Source organism: Oncorhynchus tshawytscha, linkage group LG04, assembly GCF_018296145.1.
Source record: "Oncorhynchus tshawytscha isolate Ot180627B linkage group LG04, Otsh_v2.0, whole genome shotgun sequence".
Taxonomy (NCBI): domain Eukaryota; kingdom Metazoa; phylum Chordata; class Actinopteri; order Salmoniformes; family Salmonidae; genus Oncorhynchus; species Oncorhynchus tshawytscha.
The window spans coordinates 66857307-66877195 of NC_056432.1; the positions used below are offsets into that span (position 1 = coordinate 66857307).

The 19889-nt window shown below is 44.9% G+C and overlaps 1 protein-coding gene across 1 annotated transcript; it reads left to right on the top strand.

Annotated features, from left to right (window-relative positions):
- Positions 1–4456: 4456 nt before the first annotated feature.
- Positions 4457–8918, top strand: LOC112249590 (CBY1-interacting BAR domain-containing protein 2-like). Its single transcript, XM_042321105.1, has 9 exons — positions 4457–4589; positions 5080–5314; positions 6075–6143; positions 6469–6570; positions 6841–6846; positions 7023–7127; positions 7409–7522; positions 7994–8125; positions 8303–8918. The coding sequence occupies exons 1-9, from the start codon at positions 4570–4572 to the stop codon at positions 8447–8449; spliced, it is 930 nt and encodes a 309-aa protein (XP_042177039.1). The 5' UTR covers positions 4457–4569; the 3' UTR covers positions 8450–8918.
- Positions 8919–19889: the final 10971 nt, after the last annotated feature.

Genomic DNA, 19889 nt, shown 5'->3' on the forward strand with positions numbered 1-19889 from the left:
TGGCCCAAACCCAGCTCTCTGTTATATTTACACATCAACAGGCATACACATGTACATACGCACGAGCGCACGGACACACACATCAAAGCGCACAAGCATTTGTGCACACACACACATTACAACACAATACCTGTCATAAGAAGGCATCCTTTACTCTTCCTTTATTCCTACTGTTTCTCACTAGGAGGTATGTGTGTCCTTATCCTTGGAAGGGCAGTGTGAGGGTCAACTCAGTCCCAGCCATCGTTCACCAGACCCCCCCACCACCCCCATCCCAACCAGGTTTCATGTTTTGGTTGAAAGATTTTTGGGGAGAAAGGAAAATAAGTGTCATACAGTGTTCTCTCTCCCATTCATCACAATGATCACTTCTTTACTCCACTACTGGCTCCACTAGTGAAGACACAGTCAGACTGATGGATCTGCTCAATAACTGATGACTGAGGGGACAAGGGTGGGGGGGGAGGGAGGGAAGGGGCAAATTGGGGAGGGAGGGGGCAGTGGGGAGGGTGGAGGCAGTGGGAGGAAGCAAATTGGGGAGGGAAGGGGAAGTGGGGAGAGAGGGGGCAAAGGTGGGCCAATGTAATGTCCCACATAGTTACAGTATCTCTTTCTCCCACCACCTAGGAGACATCCATACTCTCCTATATCCCCATTGTAAACCTTCTAACTCTACACTGTAAACCTTCTAACTCTACACTGTAAACCTTCTAACTCTACATTGTAAACGTTATAACTCTACACTGTAAACCTTCTAACTCTACACTGTAAACCTTCTAACTCTACACTGTAAACTCTAGAACTCTACACTGTAAACTTTAGAACACTACACTGTAAACGTTATAACTCTACACTATAAACTTTATAACTCTACACTGTAAACATTATAACTCTACACTGTAAACCTTCTAACTCTACACTGTAAACTTTAGAACTCTACACTGTAAATCTTATAACTCTACACTGTAAACCTTCTAACTCTACACTGTAAACCTTCTAACTCTACACTGTAAACCTTCTAACGCTAGTCTGTAAACCTTCTAACTCTACACTGTAAACCTTCTAACTCTACACTGTAAACTTTATAACTCTACACTGTAAACGTTATAACTCTACACTGTAAATCTTATAACTCTACACTGTAAACGTTATAACTCTACACTGTAAACCTTCTAACTCTACACTGTAAACTTTATAACTCTACACTGTAAACGTTATAACTCTACACTGTAAATCTTATAACTCTACACTGTAAACCTTCTAACTCTACACTGTAAACTTTTGAACTCTACACTGTAAACTGTATAACTCTACACTGTAAATGTTATAACGCTACACTGTAAACCTTCTAACTCTACACTGTAAACTGTATAACTCTACACTGTAAATGTTCTAACTCTACAGTGTAAACGTTATAACTCTACACTGTAAACGTTATAACTCTACACTGTAAATCGTATAACTCTACACTGTAAACTTTTTAACTCTACAGTGTAAACTTTATAACTCTACACTGCAAATGTTCTAAGTCTACACTGTAAACGTTATAACTCTACACTGTAAACTTTATAACTCAACACTGTAAACATTATAACTCTAAACTGTAAACTTTATAACTCAACACTGCAAATGTTCTAAGTCTACACTGTAAATGTCCTAACTACACTGTAAACTTTATTACTCTACACTACAAGGAATAATTTAAGCATCTGTCGAATGAATGAACCAACCCTCCTTCACCCAACCACACACAGACACACACACACACACACACACACACACACACACACACACGAAAACATACACACACACAGAGGCTGTTTGTTGACACTGCCTCTGAGGTGCATGCTCTGGCATTAATCACAGGTATGAGAGAGGGGTCAGCCCTTGCTGGCGAACATAGAAAACCCCCTCACAACGGGAAACTCTGTCCTGGGTTACATCCCAGACCATTCCACTGCACTGGCTGTGGAACACACACACATTGGCGCCTGTGGGCCAGCACTTCCAGAGTAGAGGAAAATAAAAAAGGATATTTGTACACCTCTATGTCAGCTAGGCCAGGGCCAGGCTACACTCAAAAGGGTTCTTTGGCTGTCCCCACAAGAGAACCCTTTTTGGTTCCAGGTAGAACACTTTTTAGTTCCAGGTAGAACCCGTTTGGTTTTCATGTGGAAAGGAAAGGGTTCTACCTGGAACCAAAAAGGGTTCTTCAAAGGGTTCTCCTATGTGGACAGCCAAAGAACCTTTTTAGAATCTAGATAGCACCTTTTTTTCTAAGAGTGTAGGAGGTAAACTATGTATAGTAAGAGTCATGCCCAGATATACACACAGTGATTGGTCCAATGACATTCATCAACAGGTAGACCCCACTAGCGTTGGCATCCTCTCACTAGGCAACAGGTTAACCTAAGTCAGAGTCTGTCCTTGCCTCATATTATTCAGTAATAGTGTTCCTGCCTCATAGTGTTCAACATATTCATACAGCAACTCCCACAGCAATAAAATACAGTTTTCTGACTCAGTCAAAAAGGCTGCCTGTGGTTGTGGCTTGTCGTACCCAGAGCTTGTGATTGAGGTAACAGCCTGGGGGAAATGTTTCATTTAGCTGGTTTTCCTCGTCTGTGTCGCCTTGCCTCCTCAATCACACTCCTAGGCTGTGACATCACTATGAGACAAACTGACTCTTCAGAACAGGGAGTGAGATGATGTCATTTCCCACATAGGAGTTAATGATGACAATATAAGGATCAATACAGATCTGAATGAATGGAAGCTTCAATGAATATGACTGAAACTCCAACCCACAGTCTATGTGTGTTTGCATGTGTGTGTGTCTGTGTGTGTTTGTGTGTTTTTGTGAGCAAGTGTGAGTGTCGCAAAGGAAGTGAGTCTGCCCTGCTCTTTGATTCTGCCTCTGGGTGACATGTGGACTTCCTTCCTCTGTCAGCCCTACAGACCTGCTCTGGGGAACGCAATTAGCCATCAGCCCTGTGGCTATTGTGTGGTGTTTATAGAGACATCCGATAATTATCTTTGGGCTGCGTCTGTCTGTCTGTCTGTCTGTCTGTCTGTCTGTCTGTCTGTCTGTCTGTCTGTCTGTCTGTCTGTCTGTCTGTCTGTCTGTCTGTCTGTCTGTCTGTCTGTCTGTCTGTCTGTCTGTCTGTCTGTCTGTCTGTCTGTCTGTCTGTCTGTCTGTCTGTCTGTCTGTCTGTCTGTCTGTCTGTCTGTCTGTCTGTCTGTCTGTCTGTGAGTTTAGTTCACACTATGTCTCGTTCACCCCTATCCTCTGTCTGTCTGTCTGTCTCTCTCAGGTTGGTATGGTTCTGCTGCTGGACTGGCAGGGGCATTGTTTTCATTTCCCTTCACTAACTACAGCCTGGGGGAGAGGTTGAGAGAAAGAGAGAGGGGGGCTGGAGTGGTGCAAAGAGAGACAGAAAGAGGGAGAGAGAGAAATACAGAGAGAGAGGGGGAACAAAGAGAGACAGAGTGATGGAGAGAGAGAGAAAGATAGAGAGAGAGGAGGGGGTGTGGAACCATCTTGGGAGGATCTGTTGCTACTAGACAGCGTGTTTATCACAACAGCTGCTGCCCACAGGGGAAACTTGGCAGGCTACATCAAAGCCCTATTCACAGCCCACCTCCACTGGCTGACACATACACACACACACACACACACACACACACACACACACACACACACACACACACACACACACACACACACACACACACACACACACACACACACACACACACACACACACACACACACACACACACACACACACACACACACACACACACACACACACACACACACACACACACACACACACACACACACACACACACACACACACACACACACACACACACACACACACACACACACACACTATATTAAGTGCAGCATACAATAAAACGTTAATTCTCAGGTAGGAAGAGGCTGTGTTACACTTTACAGCTGTGAGCTGCCAGCAGTGAGGTCTGTTTTTTGAATTGTTTGAGTTTTTGTGTAAATGAATTAAAGTTCCATTTGAGTGGCGCCCCTTGTATATGCCAACACATTCTTCCCAGAGAGAGTTGAGAGCTGGCCTCTCTTCAACACTTCTCTTACAGCCACTCGTTAACAAGCTGGACCATGTGTGTGTGCGTGTGCGTGTGTGTGTGTGTGTGCGTGTGTGCGATGGAGTGTATGAGCGAGTGAGTCAGAGAGAGAACAGAGAGAGAAAGAGAGAAAGAGAGAAAGAAAGGGTGAGAGTGAGTTTTTAAAACATCAGTTTTACCACGCTATTTAATAGACCTGAGGGATGGGGTTACGTTTTATTCTTCTGTAAGGCTGCCTAGTAAAGCCTGTCTCGGCTCCTCTAGGGGCTTATGTTGCTAATTATACGCTGCTGCCACCATGTGGCCATAACCATCACTTACACCCCAAAACCCCACTCTTCCGTGTTGTCATCTCTATAGCAACCAACTAGCTCGTAACCCAGGGCAGGCGAGAGCTTGGCAATAAGGCAAATACCGCAGCTCAACAGTGAGGTGAAGTGACGCTTGAGCAAATCCAACATGAACACCATCTTTACAAGGTAGTTGCCCTCGTTACATGCATATATGGTTTAATGTACCACTATTACTTGGTAACACCTGTGTTGGTTAGCTATACTGCTTTAATAAACCACAGTACTGTAGCAGGAAAAGCTAGCATGGACCAGACGGCTCTACATAGTCAACATCTAGCCAATCGGTTGATTCTTCATTTGATGCTGTACTAGTTCTATAGCTAACCATGTCATGTTTCACTATATACTGCCTTTCCACGATTATGTGTGGAAACCACGGCTAAAGTGGTAAGTGGGCCTAGATTATGTATGGAGAAGATTGCGCATTGGGAATACTTTATCTCATATGTGTGCGCCTTTGGAAACACACCTGTCTCACAGATATAATAATGCTAAAGGGATGTGTACTGCTATTTGGCTCATCTAGCGTTTATCACAAACACGACCCTAAAACTTCCTGGAGGTCTATAGTTAGCTGAAACCCCTAACCCGTCATAACTCTTCATCTTTTGTCCAGAGACAGACAGATAAAGAGCATGGAGCTGACAGTGAGCCATGCGGAGAAGTACCTGGGTCAGTTCTGCAGCCTGCTGGCCTCTTACACCAGGAAGACAGGCAAGCTGAGGGACCAGGCTGACATGCTGGTCAGACAGCTCAATGACTTCTCGAATACTGAGGACCCAGAGCTCCGTACCTGTCTGAAGAACCTGGCTGAAGACCTGGCCATGGTGCAGGACTACCGCCAGGCTGAGGTGAGGGGTGAGAGGTCAGGGGCTGTTGGGGAGTAGTGAACTACATATAGGCTAGTTAAACTAGTAATTTAACTTAATTTTGCACTAGCTTTGTGGTAGCTGAACTATATTCAATTCTTGGTAGGGTTTTCAGTAGTTCATTTATTTTTTTGCCATTTAGTGGTGTAGCTAACTACTGGAATTACACTACGTTTTTTGCAAAAATTTAACTAAACTAAAGTAGGCAATCATTTCCTTTATTTTTCAGCATCAGACTTGCCTAATTGTCACTTGAAAGAGTTTTTGTGTATAGGCTTAATTACACATTCTGTTAATCTGACTCCAGGGTGGTCTGTTATTGATTTGATTTTTATTGCAATTTGTAATCTATGACATTTCAGGTTTAGATAATAACAAAACAGTTTGGATGTAGTGAACTACTTTCTCAAAGAAACGTTGGTTCAGTAAACTATATTTTTAGAGTAGCTTCCCTGCCACTGGTATTAGTGGTAGAGGACGTGGGTGGCCATGGTGCATCTACTGGGTTAGTGTAAGGGTTAACGATAACAGTAACAGTAAATAAAGGCATTATGGGAGTTACTCAGTCTTAAGTGCCAAAGGAATACTACAACACCTAGGAATACTACAACATATAGTGTGCAAAGACAGTGTTGGTTTCGAGCCATTTTTACCTAACAAAAATACAACAATTTGTTTCTCACACCTTGAAATACTGTTGTTTTGAAGATGAAAGTCTGTTTACTGTGTCTACCCCTGACAGATAGAGAGGCTGGAGACCAAAGTCGTCACTCCCCTCAAAGCCTACGGAGATATTGTTGAAAACAAGAGAGTAAGTCCTCACACATGGAAACGAACACACTGTAGATTTCATACAGTAATTACCAGACAAAATACAGATCCCTCATGCACGCACGCACACACACACACACACACACACACACACACACACACACACACACACACACACACACACACACACACACACAATCTTTGTCTCTGTCTCTCTGTCTCTCTCTCTCTCTCTCTCTCTCATTGTCACTTCACACACTCTTCACAGCCTCTCATGGCAGAACAATGGCAGTGAATGTATAGGCAGTCTCTTTTGAGACAGTGTGTTTGAAGCTTCATGGACTGGTCATATCTCTGACATACAGGCGGATCTGAAGAGGTTCAATGCTGATCGGGACAGAGCGCTGAAAGAGCTGCAGAAACTGGAGAAACTCCAGCAGAAGGATCCCTCCAATAGACAAAGAATTGTATCCTTTCTCCCAGTCTATTTATATCTGCATATAACTCTACAAGAGTAGCAGAATTCCAGCATGATTATAGTATTTACGTCAACAATCCTTATGTCAACACACAGTATTGAAAAATACGACGTATTGCCTGTGACAAACGATTGTTTGTCAGCCATATTTGGTGCTTTGAGTGACAGGTTCAGATCAGCTAACCTGGTCTCTGAGAGGTTTTAGAAATGTAGATGTTCTGTTCTAGTCATGCTTCAATACCTTATCCAATGTTTTCAGTCACAGGTAACAGGATTTCTCTGGAACCTCCCCCTGTCACATCAACAACACCTTCAACACTGCAACGATGCAGATATCTGACCATTGATGAGATCTTGCTATGTGGTTCCAGGGGTTTTGGTAGCTGTCATAAAACATAATTTCAGTACAGTTGTAGTATTCCTTTGCTGTTTCATTTTCAGGCAGAGGTGAATGCTCAGAAGGCAACCAATGATGCTCACCGCAGCACCAGACTACTGGAGGAGACCATCAGTGACTTCCAGAGACAGAAACTGGAGGACATCAAGGTTGGTCTTAAACCACAACACACATATGAACACAACACACACACACAGACATATGAACACAACACACACACACATATGAACACAACACACACACACATATGAACACAACACACACACACACATATAAACACAACACACACACATATAAACACAACACACACATATGAACACATCACAAACACACGACACACACACACAGACTCACTCACTCGCATGTGTTCCAGTCATACTCAGGCATGTCCATCCTCTTACAGTGACAATAATACTAGGTCTTCTTCCAGAGGATCTTCACAGACTTCATCACAGTGGAGATGGTGTTCCATGCCAAGGCTCTTGAGGTCTACACACACACCTTCCAGAACCTGGACAGCATGGACATAGACAAAGACCTGGAGGTTAGACACACACACACACCTTCCAGAACCTGGACAGCATGGACATAGACAAAGACCTGGAGGTTAGACACACACACACACCTTCCAGAACCTGGACAGCATGGACATAGACAAAGACCTGGAGGTTAGACACACACACACACCTTCCAGAACCTGGACAGCATGGACATAGACAAAGACCTGGTGGTTAGACACACACACACACACCTTCCAGAACCTGGATAGCATGGACATAGACAAAGACCTGGAGATTAGACACACACACCTTCCAGAACCTGGACAGCATGGACATAGACAAAGACCTGGAGGTTAGACACACACACACCTTCCAGAACCTGGACAGCATGGACATAGACAAAGACCTGGACGTTAGACACACACACACACCTTCCAGAACCTGGACAGCATGACTGAAAGGTGACAGTTCCAGGTATGGGGCTACAGGGCTGATCATCTCCCCGGTCTCAACAGCTGTTCACTGGGAGGATCAGGGTGTCTGACAGCCCTCTGGACAACCAGACCCTGCTGCCCTCCTCTATGGCCCACCAGCCTAGTCCGACCCTGGGCTCCAGCCTCAAACACACTGCTGAATCAGCCAAGAAGGTAAGATTGCATCTGCTGCTAGCATTACAGACAAAAACATAGACCTCCACAATAATGAATGAAAGAGAGAAACATATACTGATAAAGGTTAACAGTCATTACTGTCATGGACAGACAGGTATATTTAGTTTCCTTTACAAGACTGTCCCAAGTCTTTAACCCATCTCCTGTTCACAGTCCCGTAGCAGCATCCTACAGCGCCAGAGGGGTGTAGAGGAGGAGGAGGAGGATGAAGAGGAGGAGTATGAGTCAGAGATAGAGGCTCAGCAGAGCAGGCAATCCTATGCCTCTCAATACACCCAAATACTCAGACAGAAGAACTGATAGATTGGAGGTACACACACAAATGCACCCAAAAAGACACACACAAACAGAGAGAGAAAGACACTGCGTCTCTTCACACACATTCAGATATCCATATAGATCTGCTGACAGATGAGAATATGTAGTCAGTGTCTGTTGTCAGGTAAAGTCAATACTCAGGGTATGTACCGTACTGCAATAGATCTGTTGATGACTGTGCAGATGTGTTCCTGTACAGGGTTTGCAGTAAGTTGTTCTGCAAATAATACTTTGTCAATGGAGGCATTTGGCACTTAAGACAGACTGCAATCATTTGTAATCAGCCATAGCTGAGGTATAGCTGAGGAGTGGTAATGTGTTCACATTTTATAATGAAAAACAAATCAATGTTCAGTAATGGTTGTTATTTAGAATGGGAAAGTGAAGAATACATTATATTCCTAGATATAAATGTAAACACATCAAATAAATTGACCCATTTGCATTAAACCTGAACGAGAACTCTCATCATCATCTTGTTTCCATGGAAATGAACTCATTGGTAATAGCCTACTGACTTCCATTGACTGTGAAACAATATTGCTTCCTCAGATGACTGCAATAACAGCTTGGCAGTGGGATCACACTCTACAAGCCCAATTGAAGGATTACTGCTGTGCACACTGCAGCTAAACCACTGACATGCTAGATAGGATAACACTGTTTGGCTTTCACCAATGGGTTTCTTTATCACACACAGGCATTCTGTTCAGGCTGTTGAGTTTGTCATAAAGCATGGCCCAGGTTCATTTCCCTATGTGCTGACTGAGATTGACTCTCTCACAGGAGTTATACGCTTGACAAACTGTTGGGGGGGGTGAATACAGTTGGAAGCAACCAATCATTGGGCTTGGTTGGATAACAGACATTAATGCTTGAGATATCAATGTCGCCTGGGTAGTTTGCCTGTGGAATCAGGGAGACGGTGAAACTAAGTTTAGAGAGCTGCAGTTGTGAAAGAGCAGCTGTTTGGTGATGTTGAGGTTATTCACTGTAAGCTAAAGGGTCAAACAGGAAGTGGGGGAGAAGACATGGTTTTTCCATTTGCAGATGTACAGTAACTCAGAGTCTCTGTTTCACAACAGTGTGACAGAGCAGCATGCCAGGGCAATAAGCTCAGGGCGAAACCTCCCCTTATCCCCCCCAGAAATATCTGATGCAATCCATTGTACACTATACTCGGCAGGGTAGCCTAGTGGTTAGAGTGTTGGACTAGTAACCGGAAGGTTGCAAGTTCAAAACCCCAAGCTGACAAGGTACAAATCTCAGAACAGTTATCAGAGGTAAAATTCGTAAAGATCTGCAGTTACCACCATTAACACTCACTGTTCTAAGATCAGTGGTCCTCTGCAAAGAGCTAGACCAAGGCTGTGGTGTTGTGTCACTCTCTGCACCATGATATATCTGGAGCCCCCAGTCTGTTAGCCCGTTTTAGCCTCTGGGCTCAGGTGCTGGGTGTGATTACAGGGTGAGATTACAGGGTGTGATTACAGGGTGAGATTACAGGGTGAGAATACAGGGTGAGAATACAGGGTGAGAATACAGGGTGTGATTACAGGGTGTGATTACTGGGTGAGATTACAGGGTGAGATTACTGGGTGTGATTACAGGGTGAGATTCGGTGTGATTACAGGGTGAGATTACTGGGTGTGATTACAGGGTGAGATTACAGGGTGAGATTACAGGGTGTGATTACAGGGTGAGATTACAGGGTGAGAATACAGGGTGTGATTACAGGGTGTGATTACTGGGTGAGATTACAGGGTGAGATTACTGGGTGTGATTACAGGGTGAGATTACAGGGTGTGATTACAGAGATATCCTGCTGGCTGATCTGTCTGTTCCCTCCCTAGGGCAGGCCAGCTGAAATAACACTGCACACAGACTACGCTATAGCCATCCTGAATCCCCATAAAGACACCGGGGCCAAAACCAGAAGCTCAGCATTCATCTCTAGCCAAAGACCATTCCCAAGTACTTCTAGCTCACATATGAGTTTCTAGGGACTAAATATTGTATTTTGTGAATTTGACAAGGCTATGCATATAAGTAATACCATGCACATAATACTCTCACTGGCTAGAAGTGTAGCATTACATGTGCTATTTAAAATGCGCAGGCTGTATCCCATCTGCTCCTTATGATGGAGAGGTGACGGACATTACATAACCAGATAGTATGAGAGCTAAGCTGCCAGCATGACCTTCCATTGACCCTCTTACTGAATATAGATTCACCTACTATGGAGGAGGTTACCGTAGCAACGGTGTCATGCATTTAGCGAGAGAGAGAGAAAGAGTGAGAGAAAGAGCGAGAGAGGGAGATTATCTGTGTGTGTTCGCGTGTGCGTGATCGTTCATGTATGACATGAGTGTGTATGTGTCTTGGTATCAAAGATGTGACACCACTGTGGCTGTTGCCATTGGAGATGCACCTGGGGACCTCTCGGGTTCAGTAACCACAGTGAGAGGGAGAGGCAGAAGTGCTCTGATTGTAAAAGACACCTGAACTGTGAACGTCTGTGTGATCTCTCCATGTACTGTGAATATCAGAGGACTAATCATCATATCTCTGATCTCCAGCAGGTAGCAGGTAAGTGTCTCTGCAGCATTGCTATTATGGTCATCATGTCGTCCTGTTCATTGCTGCTCAATCAAGGACAAATGAACATCAAAATGTTTACCAAAAATAAATACAGAAATGGGTTTTATAGTATGCTTCAGAAGTACTCATATACCAGGGAAACTGACCGGGGAAACGAACCAGGGAAACTGACCAGGGAAACTGACCGAGGAAACGAATCAGGGAAATTAACCGGGGAAACGAACCAGGGACACGAACCAGGGAAACTGACCAGGGAAACTAACCAGGGAAACTGACAGAGGAAACGAACCAGGAAAACTAACCGGGGAAACTGACTGAGGAAACGAACCAGGGAAACGAACCAGGGAAACTAACCGGGAAACTAACCAGGGAAACAAACCGGGGAAACTAACCGGGAAACTAACCAGGGAAACGAACCAGGGAAACGGACCAGGGAAACTAACCAGGGAAATGAACCAGGGAAACTGACCGAGGAAACGAACCAGGGAAACTGACCAAGGAAACGAACCAGGGAAACTAACCGGGAAACTGACCGAGGAAACGAACCAGGGAAACTAACCGGGAAACTGACCGAGGAAACGAACCAGGAAACTAACCAGGGAAACGGACCAGGAAACTAACCAGGAAATGAACCAGGGAAACTGACCGAGGAAACGAACCAGGGAAACTGACCGAGGAAACGAACCAGGGAAACTAACCGGGAAACTGACCGAGGAAACGAACCAGGAAACTAACCTGGGAAACTGACCGAGGAAACGAACCAGGAAACTAACCGGGAAACTGACCGAGGAAACGAACCAGGAAACTAACCAGGAAACTAACCGGGGAAACTGACCGAGGAAACGAACCAGGAAACTAACCGGGGAAACTGACCGAGGAAATGAACCAGGGAAACTAACCAGGGAAACGAACCAGGGAAACTAACCCAGCGAAACTGACCGAGGAAACGAACCAGGGAAACTAACCGGGAAACTGACCGAGGAAACGAACCAGGGAAACTAACCAGGGAAACGGACCAGGGAAACTAACCAGGGAAATGAACTAGGGAAACTGACCGAGGAAACGAACCAGGGAAACTGACCGAGGAAACGAACCAGGGAAACTAACCGGGGAAACTGACCGAGGAAACGAACCAGGGAAACTAACCGGGGAAACTGACCGAGGAAACGAACCAGGGAAACTAACCGGGGAAACTGACCGAGGAAACGAACCAGGGAAACTAACCAGGGAAACTAACCGGGGAAACTGACTGAGGAAACGAACCAGGGAAACTAACCGGGGAAACTGACCGAGGAAATGAACCAGGGAAACTAACCAGGGAAACGAACCAGGGAAACTAACCCAGCGAAACTGACCGAGGAAACTAACCAGGGAAACTAACCAGGGAAACTAACCGGAGAAACGAACCAGGGAAACAAACCGGGGAAACTAACCGGGGAAACGAACCAGGGAAACTAACCGGGGAAACGAACCAGGGAAACGAACCAGGGAAACTGACCGGGGAAACTGACCGAGGAAACGAACCAGGGAAACTAACCAGGGAAACTGACCGAGGAAACGAACCAGGGAAACTGACCGAGGAAACTAACCAGGGAAACTGACCAGGGAAACTGGCCAGGGAAACTAACCAGGGAAACTGACCGAGGAAACGAACCAGGGAAACTAACCGGGGAAACTGACCGAGGAAACGAACCAGGGAAATTAACCAGGGAAACTGACCGAGGAAACGAACCAGGGAAACGAACCAGGGAAACTAACCAGGGAAAACTTAGAGCCCTAGTGATCTGTACAGTAAGTGTGAAGTTGGATGTGTGATGTGTTCAGGGACATAAACCCATCTCTATGTTGATGTTCACAGCCCTGCCCCACAAGACTTGTTAAGTTTGAAGAAAACAGAGCAAATGGAGCCATAGTAGGCAGGGAGAGAGGGGGGGATAGAGAGGAGAGGAGAGAGAGAGAGGGGAGGAGAGAGAGAGGAGAGAGAGGAGGAGGGGGTAAGAGAGAGAGGAGAGGAGAGAGAGGGGGGTAGAGAGAGAGAGGTAAGAGGGAGAGAGAGAGGAGGGGGTAAGATGGAGAGAGAGAGAGGAGGGGGTAAGAGGGAGAGAGAGTAAGGAGGGGGGTAAGAGGGAGAGAGAGAGGAGGGGGTAAGAGGGGGAGAGTGAGGAGGGGGTAAGAGGGAGAGAGAGACGAGAGTGAGAGAGAGAGAGAGAGAGCGAGAGGAGGGGGGGTAAGAGGGAGAGAGATAGGAGGGGTAAGAGGGAGAGAGAGAGAGAGAGAGAGAGAGAGAGAGAGGTGGGGAAAAAAGAGGTTCAGAGAAGACATTTGGAGGCAGTGATGCTGTGTCTGATGACTGAGCCCAAGAGACCAGGGCTCTCGCCTGCTCCTCTCTCCCGCCCTCAGGCACACATTTCTGTCTATAATGTTCTCCAATCCACTGACTGCTTAAGCATCTGAGACCTAAGATACATACTGGTGTGACATACAGTGCCTTCAGAAAGTAGTGTTACATTCTGAATATAAAATGGATAAAATGTAGATTTTCTTTTGTCCCTGGCCTGCACACAATACCTCATAAAGTCAAAGTGGAATTATGTTTTTCGCAATTTTTACAAATAATTTAAACATTTTAAGCTGAAATGTCTTGAGTTAATAAGTATTCAACCCCTTCGTTATGGCAAGCCTAAATAAGTTTGGGAGTAAAAATGTGCTTAACAAGTCACATAATAAGTTGCATGGACTCACTCTGTATGCAATAATAGTGTTTAATATGATTTTTGAATGACTACCTCATCTCTGTAACCCACACATCTCTGTAAGGTCCCTCAGTCGAGCAGTGAATTTCAAACACAGATTCAACCACAAAGACCAGGGAGGTTATCCAATGCCTCGCAAAGAAGGGAACCTATTGGTAGATGGGTAAAAAAATAAAAAGTCACTCCAAAGATACAGCCGTTCCTCCTACAGTTGCCGGAGAGGAAGGGAACCGCTGAGGGATTTCATCATGAAATAGTTAGAGTTTAATGTCTGTGACAGGAGAAAACTAAGGATGGATCAACAACATTGTATTTACTCAACAACACTAACATAATTGCCAGAGTGAAAAGATGGAAGGCTGTACAGAATAAAAATATTCCAAAACATACATCCAGTTTTTGTGTTATGCTTGGGGCAAATCTAATACAACACATTACTGAGTACCACTCTCCATATTTTCAAGCATCGTGGTGGCTATAATCTTGTAATCGTTAAGGACTAGGAAGTTTTTCAGGATGAAAATGAAACGGAATGGCGGTAAGCAAAGGCTAACTCCTAGAGGGAAACCTGGTTCAGTCTGCTTTCCACTAGCCACTGGGAGATGTATTCAGAACAATAACCCAAAACACAAGGCTAAATCTACACTGGAGTTGCTTACCAAGAAGTGTGAGTTTCCGAGTTCCAATTTCGACTTAAATCTACTTGAAAATCTATGTCAAGACCTGAAAATGGTTGTCTAGCAATGATTGACAACCAATTTGACAGAGCTTGACAAATTATGGAAATAATAATGTGCAAATATTGTAGAAACCAAGTCTGCAAAGCTCTTAGAGACTTACCCAGAAAGACTCACAGCTGTAGTCACTGCTAAAGGTGATTCTAACATGTATTGACTCAGGGGTGTGAATACTTATTTAAATTAGATATTTATGTATTTCATTTTTAAATAAATGTGCAAACATTCCTAAAAACATGTTTTCACTTTGTCTTTATGGGCTGTAGATGGGTGAGGAAAACATATATTTAATCCATCTTGAATTCAGGCTTTAACATAACAAAATGTGGAATAAGTCTAGGGGTATGAATACTTTCTGAAGGCACTGTATGGACAAGGGTGACATTTATTTATTCTTATTTAACCTTTATTTAACTAGGCAAGGCAAAAGGCCTCCTGTGGGGATGGGGGCCTGGGATTGAAAAAAAATTGAATTAAAAACAATATAAATATAGGACAAAACACACATCACAACAAGAGAGACACAACACTACATAAAGAGAGACCTAATAGGCTAGCATTCTCAGGATAACATTCTTCAAGTGTCATCCACAGGAGGTTGGTGGCACTTTAATTGGGGAGAACGGGCTCGTGGTAATGGCTGGAGAAGAACAAGTTAAATGGTATCAAATACATCAAACACATGGTTTTATATATGTTTGATGCCCTTCCATTTGCTCCATTACAGCCGTTATTATGAGTTGTCCTCCACTGAGGTCATCACAGGAACCTTAGAAGGACAGGATCTACATCCAAATGACATTTCACACATTAAAAAGAAAGAAGTTGAAGTTGTTTGCCACTCTTATACTGTATCTTTGGTTTTTATTTGAATCAGGTAAACAACATCTACTAGCCATTCACATTGAACCCTAGTGAACGGAGTGGATTGTGAATGAACATATTTTACCAGGAGAGGGCAGCAGAGAGTCAACATCAGCATGCTAACCCTGGAGAATACTGTGACACACGTGCAGTAACACACACATAATGACATAAGTTTCATACTGACACAGACTTGTACTCACACAGACCTAAAGCAACAGAGAGTCTCAGACCAATGAGTCGCTCTTTCCCTTTTAATAGATTACATCCTTTACCTGAACAGATGGTATCAGGTTAACCATCTGATCTGCAGCCAAGTCAGTATTCACCATCCATGTCTGAGGAAGTCGGGAGATGATGTTGAAACCGGTCACTAGAGGCAACAGTGAGCACTGTTACCTTCAAGTAGGTTTCTGGTTTGCTAGGGCGTTGTGGACGGGGATGGGGGATTGGAGTTAGCATCTGCCTCTGATTCCAAAGGTTGCAAGTTTCAATGCAAAGTTGAATGTTTGAATGCAAGTTTGAATGCAAAGTTGACGTTTGGAATAACTTCAAAATGTTAGATTTGTGAAACAAGAATGACCGTCTAAATCTGATGCGAGACTGTGAGAGCTGGTAGCTGTTTCATTACTGTTTCATGAGAACTGTTCTGAGTGCTCTGGACCTCAAGGCAACATGGCTCTCACAGATCACTGCCTTCCAGCATAGGAGTGATACCAATAACACATGCAAACACACAAACACACACAATGAAATGCATGCATACACAAGCGCACACACACGTGCGCACCATCACACATTCTCCCACGCTAAGTCACACCAAGTACTTTCCATGTTCTTCTCATATTGTTAGTGATCAGCGCATGATGAATCATTTCATGAGCATCAGTGTCCGTGGTGACAGCAGTCACAGACATGCCCCAGACATCAGATGGAGGAGGGAATAAAGATATGAGTGTCCGTGGTGACAGCAGTCACGTTTTGCTGAGTCACTCACACCTCATGCCCCAGACATCAGATGGAGGAGGGAATAAAGATATGAGTGTCCGTGGTGACAGCAGTCACGTTTTGCTGAGTCACTCACACCTCATGCCCCAGACATCAGATGGGGGGAACTGGGGATTATGTCATCAACAAGATCTAGACTAAAGCAGACGTCTCAGACTCACACACACACTCACACACACGTGCACACACACACAAACACCACAGGAGACGTATAGCGTCAGACCAGATGGTGTGCTCTGTTACAGTATGCAGAATACAGCAGGCAACGCCAACACAGCAAGCAGAGAACTGCAGAGAACTGGAAAACACCAGAGCCCAATGCCTAGTCTGCAACATCAGCACAGAGAGGGAGAGCAAGGTTATCTGTGTGATCTGTCATACTCACACACTCAGACAAACATGGTCACACTCTCACCTTCACACCAACACACACCTATGCCTTGATCTTAGTGACATTTTATCACAGCACAGCAACTGAGGAGTCAGAGAAACACACCGAAACACATGATGATGAACTGTTGTTGTTGTTGTAAATCAATCAAATCAAAGGGGGTAATGTAAATAGTCCGGGTGGCCATTTGAAGCTCATCTAGAAGCGGCGCTCCTAGTGGCCGGGGACTTTAATGCAGGCAAACTTAAATCAGTTTTACCTCATTTCTACCAGGATGTCACATGTGCAACCAGTGGGGAAAAAAACCTAGCCCACCTTTACTCCACACACAGAGACACATACAAAGCTCTCACCCGCCCTCCATTTGGAAAATCTGACCATAATTATATCCTCCTGATTCCTGCGTACAAGCAAAAACTAAAGCAGGAAGTACCAGTGACTCGCTCAATACGGAAGTGGTCAGTACGTGTACAAGTGCACTCAACTACGCACGTATGTGCAGGCGTGCATGTGTCTGGAAGCACCAAGAGGATGTGAGAATAGTCTGGATCAATTCATTATTTATGAGTGTGACTCCAGCACTGTTCCTCCAGTGCAGTGTGCCAGGCCCAGTTATTTATGTCTGCTGATGTCTGGATACACAGCTGCACTGGTGAGTTCTAACAAAACACTGAGGGATAGAAAGAGAGAGCGAGAGAGAGAGAGAGAGAGAGAGAGAGAGAGAGAGAGAGAGAGAAATGGAAAGACAAAGAGAGAGTGTGAGAGAGAGAGAGAGAGAGAGAGATCTATAACAAAGAACAAACAGCAAATATATATATATACATGATCAATTACAAATCTTAGAATCAGCTATTAAAGACTACCAGAACCCACTGGATTCTCCAATGACATTGAATGAACTACAGGACAAAATACAAACCTTCCAACCCAAAAAGGCCTGTGGTGTTGATGGTATCCTACATGAAATTATATAATATACAGACCACAAATTCTAATTGGCTATACTTAAACTCTTTAACATCATCCTCAGCCCTGGCATCTTCCCCAATATTTCACTCACCGTGGCACCTAGTACCGAAGCTATTCCCTGAGGCCCACCTCCCGGCCTACTCTGTTGTTCACCCGAACCCCACTCATACATTGCTAGAGCCCAAAACTCCACCGGATCCTTGCTGTAAATCCCACCGATTGGATATAGTGGCTAACGCCACTGCCACGAAGCTAGCACCAGTTAGCCATGAGCCAAGCACATCTCCCGGCTAGCAAACTAAATTCCACAATACCTCTATCGCCATCTGGCTTGGATTCTCTGTCGACACGGCGCCCCGCCGCACCACCACGACTGGTCTGCCGACGAATACTCCATCCGCTGTGCCTTCATCCGACTTCCGTCAGAGCAGACGCTCCTACTAGCCCCGGGCTACTAACTTTAAACGCTGTGTCGCTAGCGTAGTGGGGCTCCCCTGTTCCATCTACTGCTGCCCCCTGGACACTATGATCATTTGGCTACATAGCTGATGCCTGCTGGACTGTCCATTAATCACGGTACTCCATTCTGTTAATTTATTCTTTATCTGTCGGCCCCAGCCGCGAACTCAGGCTCTGTGTGTAGTTAATCCGACCCTCTCTGCCTAGTCATCGCCATTTTACCTGCTGTTGTTGTGTTAGCTGATTAGCTGTTGTTGTCTCACCTGTTGTTTTAGTTAGCTCTCCCAATCAACACTTGTGATTATATTATGCCTCGCTGTATGTCTCTCTCAAATGTCAATATGCCTTGTATACTGTTGTTCAGGTTAGTTATCATTGTTTTAGTTTACAATGGACCCCCTAGTTCCACTCTTCATACCTCTGATACCTCCTTTGTCCCACCTCCCACACATGTGGTGACCTCACCCATTACAACCAGCATGTCCAGAGATACAACCTCTCTTATCATCACCCAGTGCCTGGGCTTACCTCCGCTGTACCCGCACCCCACCATACCCCTGCCTGCACATTATGCCCTGAATCTATTCTACCACACCCAGAAATCTGCTCTTTTTATTCTTTGTCCCCAACGCACCCTCATTCTACAACCTCCTCTGTTCCGCGGGTGATGTGGAAGTAAACCCAGGCCCTGCATGTCCCCAGGCACCCTCATTTGTTGACTTCTGTGAGCAAAAAAGCCTTGGTTTCATGCATGTCAACATCAGAAGCCTCCTCCCTAAGTTTGTTTTACTCACTGCTTTAGCAGACTCTGCCAACCCTGATGTCCTTGCTGTGTCTGAATCCTGGTTTAGGAAGGCCACCAAAAATTCTGAGATTTGCATACCCAACTATAACATTTTCCATCAAGATAGAACTGCCAAAGGGGGAGGAGTTGCAGTCTACTGCAGAGATAGCCTGCAAAGTAATGTCATACTTTCCAGGTCCATACCCAAACAGTTCGAACTTCTAATTTTTTAAATTAATCCCTCCAGAAATAAGTCTCTCACTGTTGCCGCCTGCTACCTACCCCCTCAGCTCCCAGCTGTGCCCTGGACACCATTTGTGAATTGATCGCCCCTCATCTAGCTTCAGAGTTTGTTCTGTTAGGTGACCTAAACTGGGATATGCTTAACACCCCGGCAGTCCTACAATCTAAGCTAGATGCCCTCAGTCTCACACAAATCATCAAGGAACCCACCAGGTACAACCCATAATCTGTAAGCAAGGGAACCCTCATAGACGTTATCCTGACCAACTGGCCCTCCAAATACACCTCCACTGTCTTCAATCAGGATCTCAGCGATCACTGCCTCATTGCCTGTATCCGCTATGGGTCCGCGGTCAAACGACCACCCCTAATCACTGTCAAATGTTCCCTAAAACACTTCTGCGAGCAGGCCTTTCTAATCGACCTGGCCCGGGTATCCTGGAAGGATATTGACCTCATCCCGTCAGTTGAGGATGCCTGGTCATTCTTTAAAAGTAACTTCCTCATCATCTTAGATAAGCATGCTCCGTTCAAAAAATGCAGAACTAAGAACAGATATAGCCCCTGGTTCACTCCAGACCTGACTGCCCTCGACCAGCACAAAAACATT